General features: G+C 37.4%; 1 protein-coding gene across 3 annotated transcripts in view; it reads left to right on the forward strand.

Moving 5' to 3' along the window:
• The window catches only part of CUNH8orf34 (chromosome unknown C8orf34 homolog), a 160370-nt gene that overhangs the window by 57304 nt on the left and 84087 nt on the right, over positions 1 to 18979 (forward strand). For all 3 annotated transcript variants that reach the window (XM_052704903.1, XM_052704904.1, XM_052704905.1), the window contains exons 6-7: positions 6827 to 6996; positions 8979 to 9145. In XM_052704903.1, the coding sequence (XP_052560863.1) occupies positions 6827 to 6996; positions 8979 to 9145 (337 nt within the window). The remainder of the gene's footprint in view (positions 1 to 6826; positions 6997 to 8978; positions 9146 to 18979) is intronic.

Raw genomic sequence — 18979 nt, forward strand, 5'->3', positions numbered from 1 at the left:
CTTGGGTATAAACTATACAGGTAAGTACTGTACTCTTGATTCATTAAGAGCTTGATTCAGGTTGGTTTATCAGTTATACTACTGAGATTTAAGGCACTCTTAATGAGGCTGTGATGCTTCTGATCTTGTTACCATCTTTGCTTAATGCAGTCTGTTGGGTTACTGTAATGGCGTACTTTTAGGAACATTTCATTTTGAATATCTTTTATTCATGAAGTTATATCATTGGGTAGCTTTTGTACTATTAGATATTATAATTTGAGGAAATAATCAGGAGAGTTTTTTACTCTGATTGGGAACGCACAAACTTTAAAAATCAGTCTTCACTTCCTTACAGAACGCACCATACAGTGCTTCCTCATATGTTGCATTTTGATAAATTACATCATTAAAAAATTCATTAACATGAGTTTTTACGTTAGCTGAAATGAACTCTGTGCTGAAGCAGTATTCCTGCTAGTTTATAAATGTTCAAAAGGAAACAGTGCACTCTTCTCTTTCCTATTTGCACCCCTGAACAGCAGTGCTGAGACTAGCGAGTTGTATTCTTGGTGTCAAAAAGTACTGCAGTCATGGAGATAAGATAAGGGTACGTAAGACACAGGATCGACATGATATAATAGACAGTCTTTAAAATGTGTTACTTTCTCTTGGTAAGGTGAGGGCACAATCCCTTTTTTTTAAAACAAACAAACAAACAAAAATGCATAAGGAATTCCTAGGCATGTGGAGCTGCCATTTCAAAACCATCACTTTTATTTATCATTTAGGCCTTTTTTTTTTGCTTTGTTTTTTTGCTGGATCTCAGTTTGCTGGATCACAGTTTTGCTGTATCTGAGTCTTCCATCCTACCATTTCTTTACCTGTGGTCAGAAATGCTGAGAAGTACAATTAGTAAAGCCCTTCCATTACAACCCTTACCATTAAGAGTACTTGTGAAGAACAGATATTCATTTAGCTTTGTTAAAGACAAAACGAAACAAAATGAAACCAACCAACCAAACAAAAAACCTATGAAAAGCTGTTTTGGGGTAGGAGAAGACATTTTGAGCTAGAGCCTATGATCACATGCTTTTCTCCATATATAAGCTAAATTTTTGTGTGAATTTTTTTTTTCCAAGGCAATTGATTATTGTTCAAAAAACATTCATGTTCTGGAATGTAGGAATTTAATGAAAAGTGAGGTGGAGAGCATCATTAGTGAATTTCCTCCTGTGGCAATCTGAGTGAACAGTTAATTTTCCTCTCATTGCCTTTATTGTTTATGATTTAAAATAGGAAATGTTTTCATGTAAAGCTAGATGTTATACTAAATACAGTTAAAAGCATGCATTACCTGATCTTTACTCTAAATTGATAGTATTGCATCAGATTTCACATGTGATGAGGACAGGCAAAGTGAATCAACTTGGAATAAAAATTTATTTGAATAATTAAAATATTAAATATTTTAATATATATTTTAAAATAAATATAAAAATATTTAGAATATTTAAACTCTTAACATACTTCCTTTGTACAGCCATGTTCAAAGGAAAAGAATATCTGTATTGTTTGTCTCCATGAGCATGTGGACATGAGTATTCTTTCTTGTTTTGTCTTTTTAAGTTTTTTAATGGATTTAAACATCTCACTTGTATGGAAGGTAAGGGTGGCTAGAACCTCTGTATGAAGTGTAACAGTGTAAATTCATGTTGTTAAACTCACTTTCCCTCTACCACAGGGCTGCTGCATGCATACAATGTAGCCAAGTTCATTGAAATTCCTTTCCCAGAAATACATGCTGGCACTACAGCTTCCTTATCTAGCTTGCAGCAGTACTGAATATTTTTTCAAACACACTCAGATCTGGGTTTTGAAGCAGGTGCATGTGTTAGGTCCCATGCTTCCCACTGGAGTCCTTTATAAAAATGACATGACTTAGATGTCATGGGAGGTATAAAATTAAACATCATCATAAATTCTTCTGTATGCTTTTGTTTGCCTTTTTTTTCTTTTTTTTTTTTTTTCTTTTTTTCCAGTTGGAAGCAACCATGGCAATTAGTACAGAGACCATAATTCTCCTGTTTAATTTGTGGTGTATGTTATGAACCAGGAGAAAACAGACGTGAATGTGGTTTCTTATGTATGTTTATTTTTCTTTCCTTTTAAGTATGTATTTTTTAAAAGAACAATTTTATTTTGGCTTTTGCTACCTTTCTCAGGTGAATACTCAAACACTTATCACTGGCTGATGTAATTCTTCCTCTAAGCAATCCAGATAACTTGGTAGTTACTTAGTTATTCAAGCATTTGAATCTGGAAATACAGTTTGCTCTGAATTGCAAGCCCTTTTCTGGAAAGGTGTTTCTTTTAAATGGACTCTTGTCAAACTAATACTATAATTGCCTCTTTTTGGTACTCAGAGTTTTACACCAAGAGATGTACAAAAAACAGACAGACAGACAAGGCAAGTCTTTCAATCAGAATGGAAGCTTTTGGTTTGAAAGTCTAATACAATTTCAGTATTTTGTAGGTATAATTGCACAAAAAAAATCTTTGACACTACTGCAATTGATCCAGATTTCTTGTATTGTTACCAGGTTACAGGTTATACCTGTGCAACCTCTTGTAGGGCACCTTTTTTAGCAGGGGTTGGACTCAGTGACCTCTTGAAGTTCTTCCCAAAGCCTGTGATTCTGTACAGACTCCCTCCTTTTTCATTTCATTTACTTCAGTTTTGCAGAGTTTGATGTTTCATTTCTCCTGGTAATTCAGCCCAGTTCTCTAAGCTGTGGAAGTGATATAAAATCAGCAACTGATGCTGCGGGTACAGTGTGTAAGGAAAGAAAGTGAGAAGGGATGCCTTGTGACTCACAGATTTTAAGACTAACATGCAGTGTTAATACGATTCAAATTCTTTACTGCTGAACAGAAACTGTGCATGAATTTTCCAAAGCTCTTCATAAATGTCAAGAATTTCCTGTAAACATAAAGAAGTTAACTAACTTTCCTGTAAACATAAAGAAGCCAGAATGTCACCCTTTCTGTAAAATTTATGGAATTTTAGTTTGGTTTAAAAAAATAAAATAAAAGCTAGAGAAAAACATTAGAGTTCACTGTGAGGACATGTCCCTGGAAGGTGAGAGCTCAGATGCATGCAGATGTATATGTAGAACATCCATGGACTAGCCCTACTGCCGAAGCTCCCATATGGAAGGTGAAGGCTGTAACTGCTGCTGAATAAGGGCACTCATGGTGATTGTTGGTTGTCTTCTGTAGAATTTGCAGCTCCTAGAAGATGCTACTTACCTGAAAGCCACAAACTGAACTCTGGTATGTGTTCCATTGTAGTATGTGTACATTGTAAGGAACACTGAGGAAAAACATAGCCAGAATGTTACAGTGCAGAAGGGTGTTTCCAATGGGCTTGTACCCCTTGCAGCCATGTTTCTGAACCACACCAAGCCACAAACAGGGACTCACGCACTTTTCCTCTTGCCAGTTAGAGAGCAACTGAAATTACATTTTAAAGCAATTTAAAAGGGTTTAAGGAAAGGTTTATTCATCTTCTGGCTTTTGATTCTTTAAACACTTTTGCAATTGTTTTTCAAGTGTTATTTTTTTTACTTAATTACTGCAAAGACCAAAAATATTTTCTTTTTAAATAGGAGACAGGATTTTCACATAATTCCAGTATTCCATGGATTGGTGCTTTACTTGAGCTTCATGTTGCAGAGCTCTCACAGATTATATGAGGCCTGCTATATAATTGTGAGATTTGTCTAGGACTTCAAACGATTTTGTTCAGTCAGCTTAGATTTTAAGAATGGGAAGTCACCTATGAGTCAGAGATCCAGAATCAGACAGGAGTAAACATGATTTATTAGAAAAATCATACTGGATTTTGATTCTCAAGGTCATTCAAACATTTTTTCTGTGCTGTGTCTGGGGTGTACTTTCTTCTTGTGTGGAGCATTAATGCAATGAACATAGGTTATAATTAATAAAATAGAGGACATAACTAGGTCATGAAAACAAATTTGTTCTCACCCAAAAGTCTTTGTAACTGTGTAGGTTTCCTCAAAATCCATTTGGCAATAAAGAATACAGAGTTTTTTAAGCTATGCTTACATGAGTGGATGCACAAATGTTGTTATGCTCTCTGATACATATTGCAACCACATCTCAAGTCAATCTGAGGATGAGATTTAGTTGTCGTTTAGCTTTCCTCTCCTTCGCCTGGTTTCTACATAAAGGAGGTATGAGTCTGTCAAGTGGGTAGAAGCTGATAGGGGTGATTGGTAGATATTCTGGACTGCAACATAAAACAACCCTTTAGGTTAATTTATTTAAATATCTACCTGTGTTTCTGTGCACACTGATGTCACTATCAATCTCTCCATTTATTTATGGAGGACTATAAATTGAAAATCAGTTAAGATTCTAAGGTTTATAATTAATATATCTATCTATCTATCTATATATATGGATATAAGAACTTGTCTGAGGACAGAGTACTTCAAGTAAATTGATTAAATCTTTTGAAATAATCTGCCAAATAAATGCTTTTGTGTTCTCAGTAGAGCTGTCTCTGATACTCATTTACTGTTTTCACTGTCACTGCTTATGTAGTTGAAAAAAGGAAAATAAATTAGGTCACTGAAACTGTGGTGCACTAATTAACAAGATTCAAAAATGGAAGCAAGGTAATAAAGGAGGCAAAGCATGACTATGAATGTAAATTACATTTCTGTTAAGGAGGGTATGAAAGTACTGGTTTAGTCCCTGAGACGCATAGAGAAGAAATCAGCATAATAAGGGCAGATGTGGCATTTGTTTTTTACTTATTCATGGACTGGTGTAATGCAGTGTCTGAAAAAAGCTTCAGTACTGAAAAAAAAAGCAAATTTTGAAGTGCACTTCCTCTTTCAAGTAGGTAACTGGCAGCTTTTAGCGAGATTGACACTGCTGGCTGTTGCAAGTTTAACTGGCAGCAACAACCCTTTACAATTCATTATTGGAAATTACACAGGGAGAAGGGGAAGAGAGAAAATGACTAAAGTAACAGAAAGAATTTTCATGTGGGGGCCAAATAATTCTTATTTAAATAAACTACTGAGTGCACCTTGTATCATGGGCTGTGGAATAATCTTTTTTCCTAGCTTATTGGCTTTATAATGATAAGCCACCTGTGGTAGCTATCACCTGTCAAGTGACAAGAGGCTGCATTACAAGACTGTGGCACAGCAGTAGACAGATACATAAAGCCTATATTTTTAAGCACATAGAAGAAAATCACCAGTGTTTAGATATTCCAAAACTTTTGCACTCATGGTGTTTTCCTCAGATTTCTCTCCTTTGTGTTGGCTGCATTTAATTTTCAGTGGCCATACCTTGCAGAAAGCAGACATTGTGTGAAAAGTGAATTTAGTTGTCTGGATGCGTGTATGTATAGACTGGAGTGGGATAATGCAACTCATAGGCATACTGGAGAAAACAGAATAACAAAGGTGGATGAATCTGAATCTAATCCGAGGCCTATTTTGTATTTGGCTCATTCAGATGGAAGCTCTTGGAATTTGGCTGAGCAAATTCTAGCTTCTAGCCAAGGTTTTAGAAATACATTCATATGGGAGCAGCTTGCACATAGGTTTTATTTTTTTCTTTGTTTAAGTAGACCTCTATTTGCTGGACTTTTCTCATATCTGTACCAATTAGAAAGGGACTTCAGAATTGTTTTCAGGAAGGTAGGAAAATGTGATTGCTTGGGTAAGTAATCACTGTATTGTAGTTTTTCCAAAAGCTCCTTGTTTAGAAATTGTTGTTTTATGAAAGGGACGTTTGTTGAGACATTTAGATCCAGAAGGGTTTGTTTTTCTAAATTTTTCTCTTAAAGGATAGGAATACCATATCTCTGTTAGTGAGAAAAACTGTATTTGAAAAGTCTTTGTTTTCCTGAGAAAGGTTTTACTAAAGCAAAATGAATATTCTTGATCCATTGTTTCTGTGTCTACTTCTTGTACCTATGCTTTTTCTATAGTTTTATTGCACTGTAGTATATGACCCTTTCCCTACATCCTTCCTCGTAACACTGATAAAACTCTCACTGCTTTGCAGCAGGTTTTTCTTACAATTTCTAGGTGCATTTTGTTTCCTTAACCTAAATTCCTAATCTAACAATGCAAATCACCACTACTGTGTTGAATATTCTGGTTGTTTTGCCTCCTTCTTGTAATCCTCTTCAGCTATCTTCTTCCAGTAAGCTGTTAAAAATATGAGTGCAAGTTTCAGAAATCCATTTTATTAAAATGTTAATACCATTTTTGGAAATGAAGGATACATTATGTAAATCCCAGCAGAGTTATTTTTAAAATGCCAAGCACAGATGTATTTATTAGTCTTGCATTAATTCATAATGCAAATAGGAGAGATGCTATTAATCTACAACAGTCTTTTGGTGGTGGTGATGTTCATTATGCGAGTGACCTCATGTGTTGCTTAGCCTGACACTGAATGGATTCCAAGTGTTGCATATTTATTTAACAAAATAATTTTTCATGAAAAATTATAAGTTCCAGCTTTATACAGTTGATATTGAGAAGCAAGAAGAGATTTGAGACACCAGGGTGGGGAAATCTTTCTTGGAATTTTATTAATGCAAAATGTCTTTTCGTTAGTCTTTGACTTTTCTGTGTGCTACTAAGACCTCTGACATTTTAACATAGTGTATAATTTTTCTTTACTTTCTTCAATAATTTTATTGTCTTATTTTCAGATCTATTTCATTTGTAGTTGAGAACAAGTAGTACGGTGCTTTGATTTTCTTGTTTTTATTTCTCTTTAGGAGACAACAGGTTTTAATACCCCCCTTCTCAGACCTCGTGTGATTGGAGAATGGATTGGTCGTGAAGAGAATGACGCTGATCCCCTGGCTGCTGAGATGCTGCAGCCACCAATTCCAAGAAATAAAAATGAGCAGTGGGACAGTGAAGACAGCAGCAGTCCTGGTGGAAGGTAGGATTTTCATTCTCTCTAGAAAACTGATAATTTTTTTAAGGAGAGCTTTCTTTGTGATGCACTGCTTCTGTGGGTGAAACAAAGGATTTTTAAATTCCCATACAGTGGTGTAGCATAACACACAATAAATGGTAGACACTGCTATGTACTAGCTTCCTCCAGTGCTTCTGCATATGACTGACTTTACACTCATTAGCAATCCCATGGTTTGATTCTCATACATAAAACTAAATGTGTATGTGTGTGCGTGCGTGTTAAAAGCTTGTGCACTGCCTCCATTAATCATCTAAAACCCTACTGTTCTCTATCAGCTCTATAACTTTTTGATTATAATCAGCACGCTGACTGTAGTAGACACCTTCTTATTTCTCTTTTAAGGATGAAGAAACTCTGATTACCTTCTGAAAAGGTCTAAAGTATGCTTTCACTATTTCTATCACGTCCTCTGTACTAAAATTCAATTCCTTGTCACAGGGAAACTAGTGTATCATTTGTCTGTACTCTTAGAGGCTGTATTTATTAACTTTCCATTCATGTTGGAAATGTTTATTATCCAAGAACACTTCTTACTTCTAGTTTATTGTGGGGGAAGGTGTAAATACTACAGTTTCAGAGTGTAAATATTACATTTCCAAAGTAGCAGCAGCAGGTAGTAATGATCCCTTAGCCAGACTTTGGACTGGAACCAAAAGAACTCAAATACAGTCTCTGTGCCGTAGTTCCTGGAAAAGTAGTGGAGTCAGCACCTGACATTGCTTCCTGATCGTGTGGGCCTGGGTCTTTGTATTTTCTTTGTGAGAAGTCCAATAAGGACACTGGATAAAGATTTGTTACATGCTGTAGAGGAACTTAAGGATATTGTATCCCTTCTCTCAATAGGAAGGAGCAGAACTAAGCTGATTTCTAGATGGAAGCAAATAGATTTAGTTCTGAGCACTTCTCTCTGTTGTTGCTGTAAGGGAATAAGACAAGGTATTAACATGTGATAAAGGACTATATAGAAGTGCTGATGGCGACCCTGATGATACTGAGCTCCTTTTTCAGAAATTCAGGAACCAAAAGATAGGATTATACTCCATGTCACTGTTAGTAGTTTTTTTACTTAAAAAAATATTGTGGATATTCTGAGAAGAAGAATGGCCTTGGGAAACTTCCTTAAGGGATAACATGTCTACGCAATGGAGAATTTGGGTGATTTTTAATATGATGTTCTTGTTTCTCAAAGGCTGTAATAAACTAAAGCTCACGTAAGCTCCATCTGTAGCCACATTCTAAACTCAAAGCTTGTTCTTCATCCCCAGAGTCCACTCTATCTTATTAGAGTTTATCTTTGTAGGGGAAAAATGAGCTACTGATTATACTGCATTTCATACTTTTGCAAAAGATCCATCTTCCTGCAACAGGCTATAAAAACAGCCTAACGTGTTCCCATGTTTTTTCTAAGATTGGAAGGAATCAAGAATTGGTAACTACAGTAATTCCTGCCTTAGACCTTTCTGCTGACTTCTCTACAGTTCCAGATGTCTTTTACTTAGATTAGGGACACATGAAACCACAAGGAAGATTGTTGTAACTATGTAGTCCTTAATGCTGTACAATTGTTGTAACTTCTCAGTATTGTTGTCGTGTGACCAGTGTCTTAAAATTAAGTCTTAAAAAATAAGTAGTGAGTCTTAAAAATAAGTAATTGATATCTTGTTGTTGTTTTTATGTAACTTCTTTAAACTTTATCAAATGACCATAAAGTCAGTAGGTATTTCCCATCATCATTCAGTCAAAACTTTAGATAGGAATTGGAAGCAAAAACTGATTTATGATATTGAGTGATCAGTGAGTGTGTGGTAGCTAGCAGGTTTATGTGTGGTCTGATGGTGTTAATCAGATGTAGGTGACATCATGGGCTGCAGTAATTTGAAAAATGTGTGACATGGTTTGTAGAGAGTGTCAGTAAGAGAAAGTTGTGCTTTCCTCCCTCACAGCTTAAAAATGGAGCCAAAGACCAAAGGACTAAAACAGCAACAGCAGCAACATAAGAAACTGCTGGCTGCCATGCTTTCTCAAGACTCCTTTGATTCTGCCCACAGCACAGCTCCATCCGTAACTGAAGAAGATATTGACAATGAAGATGATGCAATGGAACTGCTGGGTAACCGGAAAAAATATTTTTTTCTCTAAAATTTAATTTCTTTTTCTAAATCTAAATTATTGATCAAGATAAGAAGTGTAACATTGATAGATTAGTTTGAGTCTGATTCCTATTTTTAAAATCTAAGTATCCAGTAGCTGTGCAAAACAGTAATTTTTGGGAGTTGATGTCATGAGGGTCATATGTATGTGTGAGGAAACTCCTAACTGCTTCAAAATCCCACGTTTCAGATGATTAAAGTAATTAATTCAATTTCCTACATAAACAGTCAAATGGAGTAGATTGCTCTAGATGTGCCACAGTTGAGTTTTGAGAGTCTGTGCAAAGGTGATTGTTGGATGTGTCTGGGCAATGTGTTCCAATGTTTGAACATACTACTGATTAGAAAAAAATAAAAAAAATTCAGAATTATTTTGTTCAAACAATTGTGAATTAATACATACCATGTTCTGTGTTGTTTTTTTTGTTTGTTGGTTTGTTGTTTTTTTTTTTTTTTCAGTAATTTTAAATTTGATGCATGCATTTGTGTTTACAAGGAAGAAGACAGAATAGGCTGGATCTCTTCTGTGTCTCAGTGGGGCACTTAGTTCCTCTTATATGAAGCCACACTGTGTGTAGCTGAGGACTTGCTATCTCCACAGAATCAATTGTTATTTCAGTTAATCCATGGATCCCAGTGAACACCGTGACTAGTTTGTAGCTGTGTTATCTCTTTATTTTCTCCCATAATTTAGTAATCTTTCCGACTTCATCAGTGTGGAAAAAAGAAAAATTCTTGTGTTGCTATAAACCACAGGACTTCTCTAAAGTAGATCTAAGTAGAATTCTGTGGTGTTTGAAAGGTTCATTGGGAGAAGGTGAATGAGGTTATTAGCTTCATGATGTATGACCCACAGAATAAACCCTTTTATTAACATATGCAGATATATTGAGGTGAATGGTAGCCAGTATAAGTTTGCTTCTCCTGTATGTAGATCTTTCCCTGTAGACACTTGAAACCCTAGGAGTATCTGTAGCTAGAAAGACAATATGAACAAAGTTATCCTTTCTCGTGCTTTGACATTTATGCAGTATATTATCTATGTTTAAAAAAAAAAAAAAAAAAAAGAGTGTTTTTTTGTTTGGGTTTGTTTGGGTTTGTTTGTTTATAATAAGGACTTGATTGTAAGAGTCTATCCTGCTATTCTGGTTTTATGCCACGCAAAACCTAGAACATTTTTCTGCCATGTGTTTCATTGAAACTGGGCAAGTTCATACAAAATCAGCTTTGAAAAGTCACAAAGAGGACCTTTGGTTTGATTGGAGTGTTATATAAGTACTTCTGAGATTCTGGAGGAAAATCATGGAATTCTCAATAAGTAACTGTGGTTACAGTGATTATAACGTAGCTACGCTATAATAACAAACACTGATAGGGTGGTCAATATAAATCTGTTCATTTTGAGAGTCCTGTTTTTTTGAAAGTCTTATTTTAAATTTCATTTCCTTTTTGCTGGCAGCTTACGTATTATATTTTATATAATTATTAGGTTATACCCTGCAGAACTGCTCAAAACTTGAGATTATAACAAATTGTGCCACAGGAAGGACATTTATTTTCTTTTAAAGGTAAAATAAAGAACTTAAGTTTCTATCAGCAAACATAGTTTTCTGTCTTTCATTGCTGTATTTTCCAGATCAGTAACTGCATGATATTGCAATTGAATTTTCTTATGTACTGCATTAATCTATTAACTGCTTTGATGCTTTTTACACGTGCAGTCTAGGTACTTTCAAATCATGGCTTTCTGCCATAAGTAAATTGCAGGGAATTGTTGCGTACAACTGTATCATTTGTTCCATTTAGTATTCATTATTCATTGCTTATGCAGCCCTTTCTTTAAAAAAAAAAAAAAAAAAAAAAAAATACAAAGCCTCATGCTTGTAAGTCTGAATTCTGCGAAAACTAATTTCACTATTGATAACACATAATTTTAATCTGTACTCTACTTAAAATACAGGTTTTTGCAGAGCAAGACCTTTGATCTGTATCCAAGAGAATCTTCAGAATTTGATTGATCTACTCAGGTATTAAAAGTATGAAACTGACTTTTGGGATATTTTCTTCTAAAAAAACTCTTAGCAGTCATATCAGAATTGTCAGTGAAGCTTTAGCTAGAATGGGGTAGAATCTTAAAATCGTAAAATCCTTAGAGCTGGAAGGAACCTTTAAAGGTCATGTAGTTCAACTCCCCTGCAACGAGCAGGAACACCACAGCCAGATCAGGTTGCCTAGGGCCTGATCCAGCCTTGCCTCGAAAGTCTCCAGGGACAGGATATCAACCACATCTCTGTTCAGCCTGTTCAAGTGCCTCACTACCCTCACTGTAAAAGACTTTTTCTTTATATCCAATCTAAACCTACCTGCTTTAAGCTTGAAGTCATTTCCACTCATTCTATCACCTCAGACCCTGCTAAAGAGTCTGTCCCCTTCTTTCCTATAGCTGCTTTTTAGATGTTGGAAGGCTGCTATCAGGTCACCTCAGAGCCCTCTCTTTTTCAAGTTGAACATCCTCAGTGCCCTCAGCCTGTCCTTGAAAGGGAGGTGTTTCATTAATTGGATCATTGTTGCGACCCTCCTCTGGATGTGCTCCAACAGGGCCATGTCTTCTCCTGTACTGAGGACTCTACATCTGGACACAGTACTTCAGGTGAGGCCTCACCATTGCAGAGTAGGGGGCAGGATAACATCCCTCGAGCTGCTGATCATGCTGCTTTTGATGCAGCCCAGGATGCAGTTGGCTTTTGGGGCTGTGAGGGCATATTGCTGGCTCATGTCCAGCTTCCCATTCACCAGTATACTCAGGTCTTTTTTGGCAGGGCTGCACTCAATCCTTTTATCTTCCAGCTTGCGTTGATAATGGGGGTTGCCTTGACACAGGTACGTTATCCTATGCTTGGGTTTGTTCAACCTCATGAGGTTCACCTGAGCTCATTGCTCAAGCCTGTCTAGATCTCTCTGCATGGCATCCTGTCCCTCTGTTGTGTTGACTGCCTCCCACAGCTTAGCGTCATCTGCAAAGTTGCTGGAGGTGCACTCAACCCTGCTGTCAATGTTATTGATGCTAAAGAGTATCAGTCCCAGCACTGACTCCTGGGGGGCCACTCATCACTGATCTCCATCCAGTCACTGAGCCATGTACCTCCACTCTCTGGACTTGATCCTGTAGCCAGTTCTTTATCCATCAAACAATCCACCCATCAAACCTGTATCTTTCCAATTTGGAGAGAAGGATGGTTGAAGTTGGAGAGAAGAGGTGATTGTTCCCCTATATTCAGCACTAGTGAGGCTGCACCTCGAGTACTGTGTCCAGTTTTGGGCCCCTCACTGCAAGAAAGACATTGAGGCCCTGGAACGTGTTCAAAGGAGGGCAACAAAGCTGGTGAGGGGTCTGGAACACAGGCCATATGAGGAGAGGCTGAAGGAGCTGGGAATGTTCAGCCTGGAGAAGAGGAGGCTCAGGGGAGACCTCATTGCTCTCTATAACTTTCTGAAGGGAAGTTGTAGTGAGCTGGGGGTCGGCCTCTTCTCTCATGTCATTAGTGATAGGACCAGGGGGAATGGTTTCAAGCTACGGCAGGGGAGATTCAGGCTGGACATGAGGAAGTATTACTTTTCAGAAAGGGTGGTCAGGCACTGGAATGGACTGCCCAGGGAGGTGGTGGAGTCACCGAGCCTGGGGGTGTTCAAGGAAAGGCTGGATGTTGTGTTGAGGGACATGGTTTAGTGGGAGCTATTGGGAATAGGTGAACGGTTGGACTTGATGATCTTTTAGGTCTTTTCCAGCCTTGGTGATTCTATGATTCTATGATTCTGTGTTGTGGGGCTTTGTGTCAGAGGCCTTACTGAAGTTGAGACAGATGACATCTGTGGCTTTTCCCAAAGGATAGCATTGATACAGTGACACCATCATAAAAGTCACTAGGTTGGGTAAGCAGGATTTTCCCTTGGTGAAGTCGTGCTGGTTCTACCATATCACCTCCTTATCTTCCATGTGCCTTAGCAAAGCTTCCAGGAGAATCTTCTCTGTGATCTTTCCCAGCACAGAAGTGAAACTGACAGGTCAGTAGTTCCCTCTGTAATTGTCATACTCTTCTTAAAAACGGATGTGATGGCAACATATTTACCAGAGACTTCACTTGATTTCCACTTTTCAAATATCATTGAGAGTGTCTTGGTGACTAAATCAGCTAATTCCCTCAGGACACTATGGGTGCCAGTGAGATACATCCCAGACTTGTGGACTTTTAGGTTCCTCAGGTGTTCATGATCGGGACGTTGATTCCCCAATCCTCTCCTACCAAACCAAACATTTGAGGGCTGCATGGCGATCAGTTGTCAGAGAAGACAGAAGCAAAAAAGTTGATAATTATCTCAGCTTTCTCCTTGTCTCTTTTCTGTGTCACATGGGGGGCGGGGGGGGAGAGGGGGTATACCCTCTTGGACTTTCTGATTGAGGTACCTGTAATAGCCTTTCTTGTTCTTTTTGACATCCCTTGCTAAGTTCAGTTAAAGCTGGGCCTTGGCTTTCCTGACCCTATCTCTACACAGCCTCGCAGCTTCCTTATAGCTTCCTCTTTGCATGTCTTAACCCTCTGGAGCATGAGCTCCACCACTGCATGGTCACTACAACCCACTAAGTCTCCAATCCTCATGTCATCAGTCAGTTCATTTGCATTGGTGAGCAACAGGTCCATTATTGCATCTCCCCTGTTGAGGCCTTCTATTACTTGATTCAGGAACGTTCTAACAGAAGAATCAGATAAGCTATTACACTTCTAAGAGGAAGAGTACATTTCAGAGAAAATATTTGCAAAGATGAAAAATTATATTATTGGGCTTGACTCTTATTTCGGTTTATGTATAATGTAGGACGCACTGGAGGGCTGTTAACACTGGTAATTTTATAAGTTTAGTTCAGTAATGCATGTGGCTGAAATGCATTACTAGCAGATAGCCTCATGGTGGAAAGTAACTTCATGACTAAACTGAAGTTGTAAAATCACGTGTATTTGTAAGCATAGGTAATGCAAACTAAAGGTAATGCAGTTAAAATCGGAAAATACTCCGGAACTCATTTTGTAGATATATATTCATGCCATCTGTTGTGTTTTGTAATCTGATAGGGACTTGAAGTAGTTCTTTGTGGAAGTCTGCAATCCTTTTGGAATTCATTTTGTCTTTTTGGCATAGGCTTTCTTATACATTCAGCTCAAGTCCACTGAGAATTCATGTTATTCTCTCAGTATCTCACTGGTGTCCATTGCAGCAGATTGAACTGTGTTTTCCCAGTAATTACTGGGAGTATTGATTTTAAAAAGTCACCAAACCATGACTTTTGGTTTAAAAAAAAAAAAACAAATCAGCTGTTTGTCTTAGTGTAAGAATAACTTTGTTTAAACATTTTGGCACACAGCATCATAAGTGATAGCGAAAGTACAAGTGTTTTTTTGTTGTTGTTATCTTTTTTCAGCATACTTGGACTCAAATATAAATTCTTGAACTTCTAGAAAGTTAGGAGGATTAAAAAGAAAGTATTCCTTCTTTTACACAACATTGATATTTAATTATAATGCTCATTTACATTTCTTCTTCTTGTTTGATCCTTACATATACTCACAAAGTTAAAAGTGTTTAGAATATGCAATGCACAGTAGCTAAGTGTGAACCACCACTTGAAAGATTCCCGGGAGGCTCCCACATGCGTGGTTGAAGTAAAAGATAGTGATAATTGATGTTAATTTCTTGCAAGTACATTTAAGCGCATTCTATTCTGTATTCTGTATTCTATATTACTATTATATGTTATTCCATATTATAAAAAGATTCCATGACTTCAGTGCAAATAATCATGTGTTAGCTAAATATAAGGGTTCGTGGTATGAGGACTTGTATAAACTTCTGTTGTCATCTTAGTTCGTTTTGCAGTGAATTTTTTTGCTCAATGTGCAGTTCTTAAGTGGAAATTCATTTTTTCACATTGTTTACCTTCTTTTTATTCAGTAACAAAACAGAATCTTTAGAGATAAAATGCTATTAATATACGTTTTTTAAAATTATTGCTTTGGGAGATAACTGATGTGTTTTTTGCTTTAATAACTGTTCTATCTTTACCAGTTCTTTTATTTCATCTTTTTTTTTCTCCTCAAAAGTCTCCATTCAAGTATGTAATCATTGTAACAACCCTGAAAGAGTGATAGGTAATATATTTACATTTTATAGGAGGAGAAGATAAACAGAATTTAGTGGAGACTGCCTTTGTTCATAGGGAGACAACGGCTCAGTGTCTGGTACTCAATCCCTTGTATACTCTATAATGCTTTTGTAGTAGGTCTCTGAATGTGAAAGGATACACAGATTGTGGTGCTTTCACTACGGTTCCTCTGATGTAACAGACATTCCTGATTCTGTGTTTCCTAGAGGTCTTTGGCAACATGCTGAAATAGACTCTAGACTTGATCAAATTATTCCAGTATTAGCCGCAGGTTGTTCTTCTTTGTCTCTCCCAAATGGACAAAAACTTGTCCTTCATCATGTGACTGGAATACATTGTTTGACAGAATAAAGGCCACAAGACAGACCCTGGCAAAGGTGATATAAGTTATAGCACATCTTCAAAACATTTTTCTGGCCCAGCATGTTTTGTTTAAATAGAACAATCATGTGGGACAAAGCTGCATGAGTTGCTCATTGTTTTTCTTACTTCGGATGCTGCTGAGAAATCAGCAGTTACCTGTGAACATCTACTCTGTAGCACATGGGGCATTTACAGTATGGGAGAGAGTTGGCCTCTAAGGCTTGCTGGGTGTACTATACATTGCATTGTGTTCGAATTGTGTTTGGATGTGTTACAGTGGTGCAAGTGTTCGCTACAGATTATAAGGTGCTGACTTAAATATCTTCCATTTCCGTTTTGTAAACGTGGCATAGTTAACTTTATATTCCTTCAGATGCTGAGAGCCCTGTGTTGTGCAATACTGGACAGACCTTTAGTGAGGGCACAGTATGCTACACAGATCCAGTTGTGCTGAAATCCACCATTACTATGGCCTTGCAAGCTCTTAAATGTGAAGAATTTAGTTTAGTTGGTTTTTTTTTTTTTTTTTTTGGAAAGAAAGATTTCTATTCAGCATTTCTGCTGTCAAGCAAAAAGACATTCATGTGAGAATACAATCTTCACTTTTAAGAGGGAGGTCATGTGGATGTCATTTTCTTTCTGATTAGCATGCTAACTTTATCCTACAACCAAATGATAAACCTAGCACAGCAGAGATCTACACCTACTCAGATTAGTTGTCCTGAACTCCTCATTGTAGTCTTTAGGTACAGATCACCACCAATCCGTAAACTTATTGTAGCACAGAATTTTTTTGTCCATAGAAGAAGGTACGTTTTCCGTCCAGTCAGAAATAGTGATTGCTGCCTTAGCTGAATTTATAGAATCGTAGAATCACAGAATCACAAGATTGGAAAGGACCTACAAGACCATCTAGTCCAACCATCCTCCCATTACCATTGCTACACAAGCACTAAACCGCATCTCGCAGCTCCTCATCCAGACGCCTCTTGAGCACTGCCAGGGCAGCCATTCCAGTGCCTGACCACTCTCTGAGAGAAAAAGTTCTTCCTTATGTCCAACCTAAACCTCCTCTGGTACAACTTGTGGCCATTTCCTTGGGTCTTGTTCGTTGCCTGGGAGAAAAGGCCAAATCCCTCCTCATCACAACCTTCCTTCAGGAAGTTGTAGAGAGCAATGAGGTCTCCCCTGAGCCTCCTCTTCTCCAGGCTAAACAATCCCGCTCCTCATAAGACTTGTGCTCCAGAAAAGTTAAAAAGTAAGTGAATAATGTCAGTGCAATTTATCTCTCATTCTTATCACTGAATGTCAGATCTTTACAATTCTGTGCAACAATAAGCATTCTTATTCTCAGACTTAAAAAATATATGTATTTAGCATGGTGCAAAATGGCATTATTATTGTCTTAAAAGAAATGTGAAGTGGTTCATCTTTGAGTACGTTTTCCAAAGTCAAGTGAAAAATGTTTGTATGTGTGGCTTAACTATCCTGCATTGCCACTGTCCTCCTAGTGCCATTTCTGAAAAAGGTTACTCTGTAAGTAAGTCAATACTTGAATTCAGATTTTTTTTTACTACAGTAGATCTATATTTCTGATGTTTTACAGAGTAGTAGTCACATGATTAATTAATCACATTTTATTAAGCTATTTTTATGAAGCTTTCTGTTTCCTTCAAATTTCAGCAGTTGAAAGAAGAGGCATGCTCTGTATCTAAAAGAGAAAGGAAATAGGCACTGTGTTGTTTGTTTTTTTTTTCCCTTTGTATTACCTCTCACAGCACATACTTCTGTACTTCTTGATGGCTATGATAAGGATAATGTGAATTAAATCTCAGCACTTTATTTTTGTGAAGTATAATTGACTTCCTATATTTGACACTCAGTGGCAACAGATGTATTTTTTCTTCAGAGTCTGATATGGAAAATAGGATTTTTCATCTCCATTTGAGTAAAATTATTTGATTCTAGGAGAAACACTAATGACTGCAATTTACTCTTACCATAATTTCTAAAAGTTCTGATCTTCAGTCTTCAATTTATCTTCAATTTTCTGTTTCTATAGTAAGCAATTTCTGATAATCCTAGTTACCAGGTACTTTGGAACTCCAGAAAAATTAGGAATTTGGATAGACAACTAACGAATGAAGGCAAAAGTTCTGCTTTTTCGCACCAGGGAAAAGCTTTATACCTTTTGCTAGACTGAGGCCAGACCAGCAGTTGTGAACCACACAAGCCCCTTGCTTGCTCATACTGCAGCAGGATATATAGAGCACATTGGAGGCAAGAAAACTAGGTTGATCAAAAGATAGTATAATAAAGAAAAGGAAGGAAAGTGGAAGAAGAAAGAAAGACAAAGAAAACCCCCCAAACTACACCAATGATGCGAACACAATTGCTTGCCATCTCCCACAGGCAGACCCATAGTCCACTCCCAGCATCTTGGCTACCTCCAGCCTCAATTGCTGAGTGAAGTGAGGAAGGAGGTAGGGGTTGTGGCACAGATGGAGAAACAGAGAAAGCCTTGATGCTGTGCAAGCGCTGTTGAGCAGTAGCTAAAAGGTTGCATTACCAATATTATTTTAGACACAGATCTTAAACACAGTGCTATGTGACTTACTACGATCCATGTTAGCTTCATCAAAGCCACACTCAGGACATCCATGAAGGATATATGTATTTTTTTTTACTTAAGCGCCGTCTTTAGAAGACTGTAAGGTACAATTGATGTGATGGAAGATTTCTTTATTTGCTGTGACTTCTCCAGGGAATTGGTTCTTATTCTTTTTATCTAAGGTTTCTCTTCTCCAAGGATAGATTTATCATTGCAGTTAAATCTGTTGAAACCACTCTCCAGTTTTGTATTGCTTCTCAAAACTGATTCTGTTCACTCCAGAGGACTTAGACATAATTATGGACTCCAAGACAACTTTCGCACTTGTCCTGTGTCTCTCATACACTTAGATTCTTAGCTAGTCTTTGTTATGTATAAAGGCCTTAGAGTAGTTCTGAGAAGTGACTGCAGTTACCACAGGTTACAATTTGTAAGTGATGGTATCCAGCTGGGATTCTTACGCTATTGCTTAAGTACACCATGAATAGTAAAATGTGAAGATCTACGGAGCTCAATAGAGAGCACTGTGGTTGCTGTTCCGATGACTATTGGTCTTCTGTGGATTTACAAAATCTTTCCTTCAAGGCAGTCATTTTTGCAGTATCT

This window comes from Tympanuchus pallidicinctus, unplaced genomic scaffold (assembly GCF_026119805.1).
Source record: "Tympanuchus pallidicinctus isolate F22 unplaced genomic scaffold, pur_lepc_1.0 scaffold5, whole genome shotgun sequence".
Classification (NCBI taxonomy): domain Eukaryota; kingdom Metazoa; phylum Chordata; class Aves; order Galliformes; family Phasianidae; genus Tympanuchus; species Tympanuchus pallidicinctus.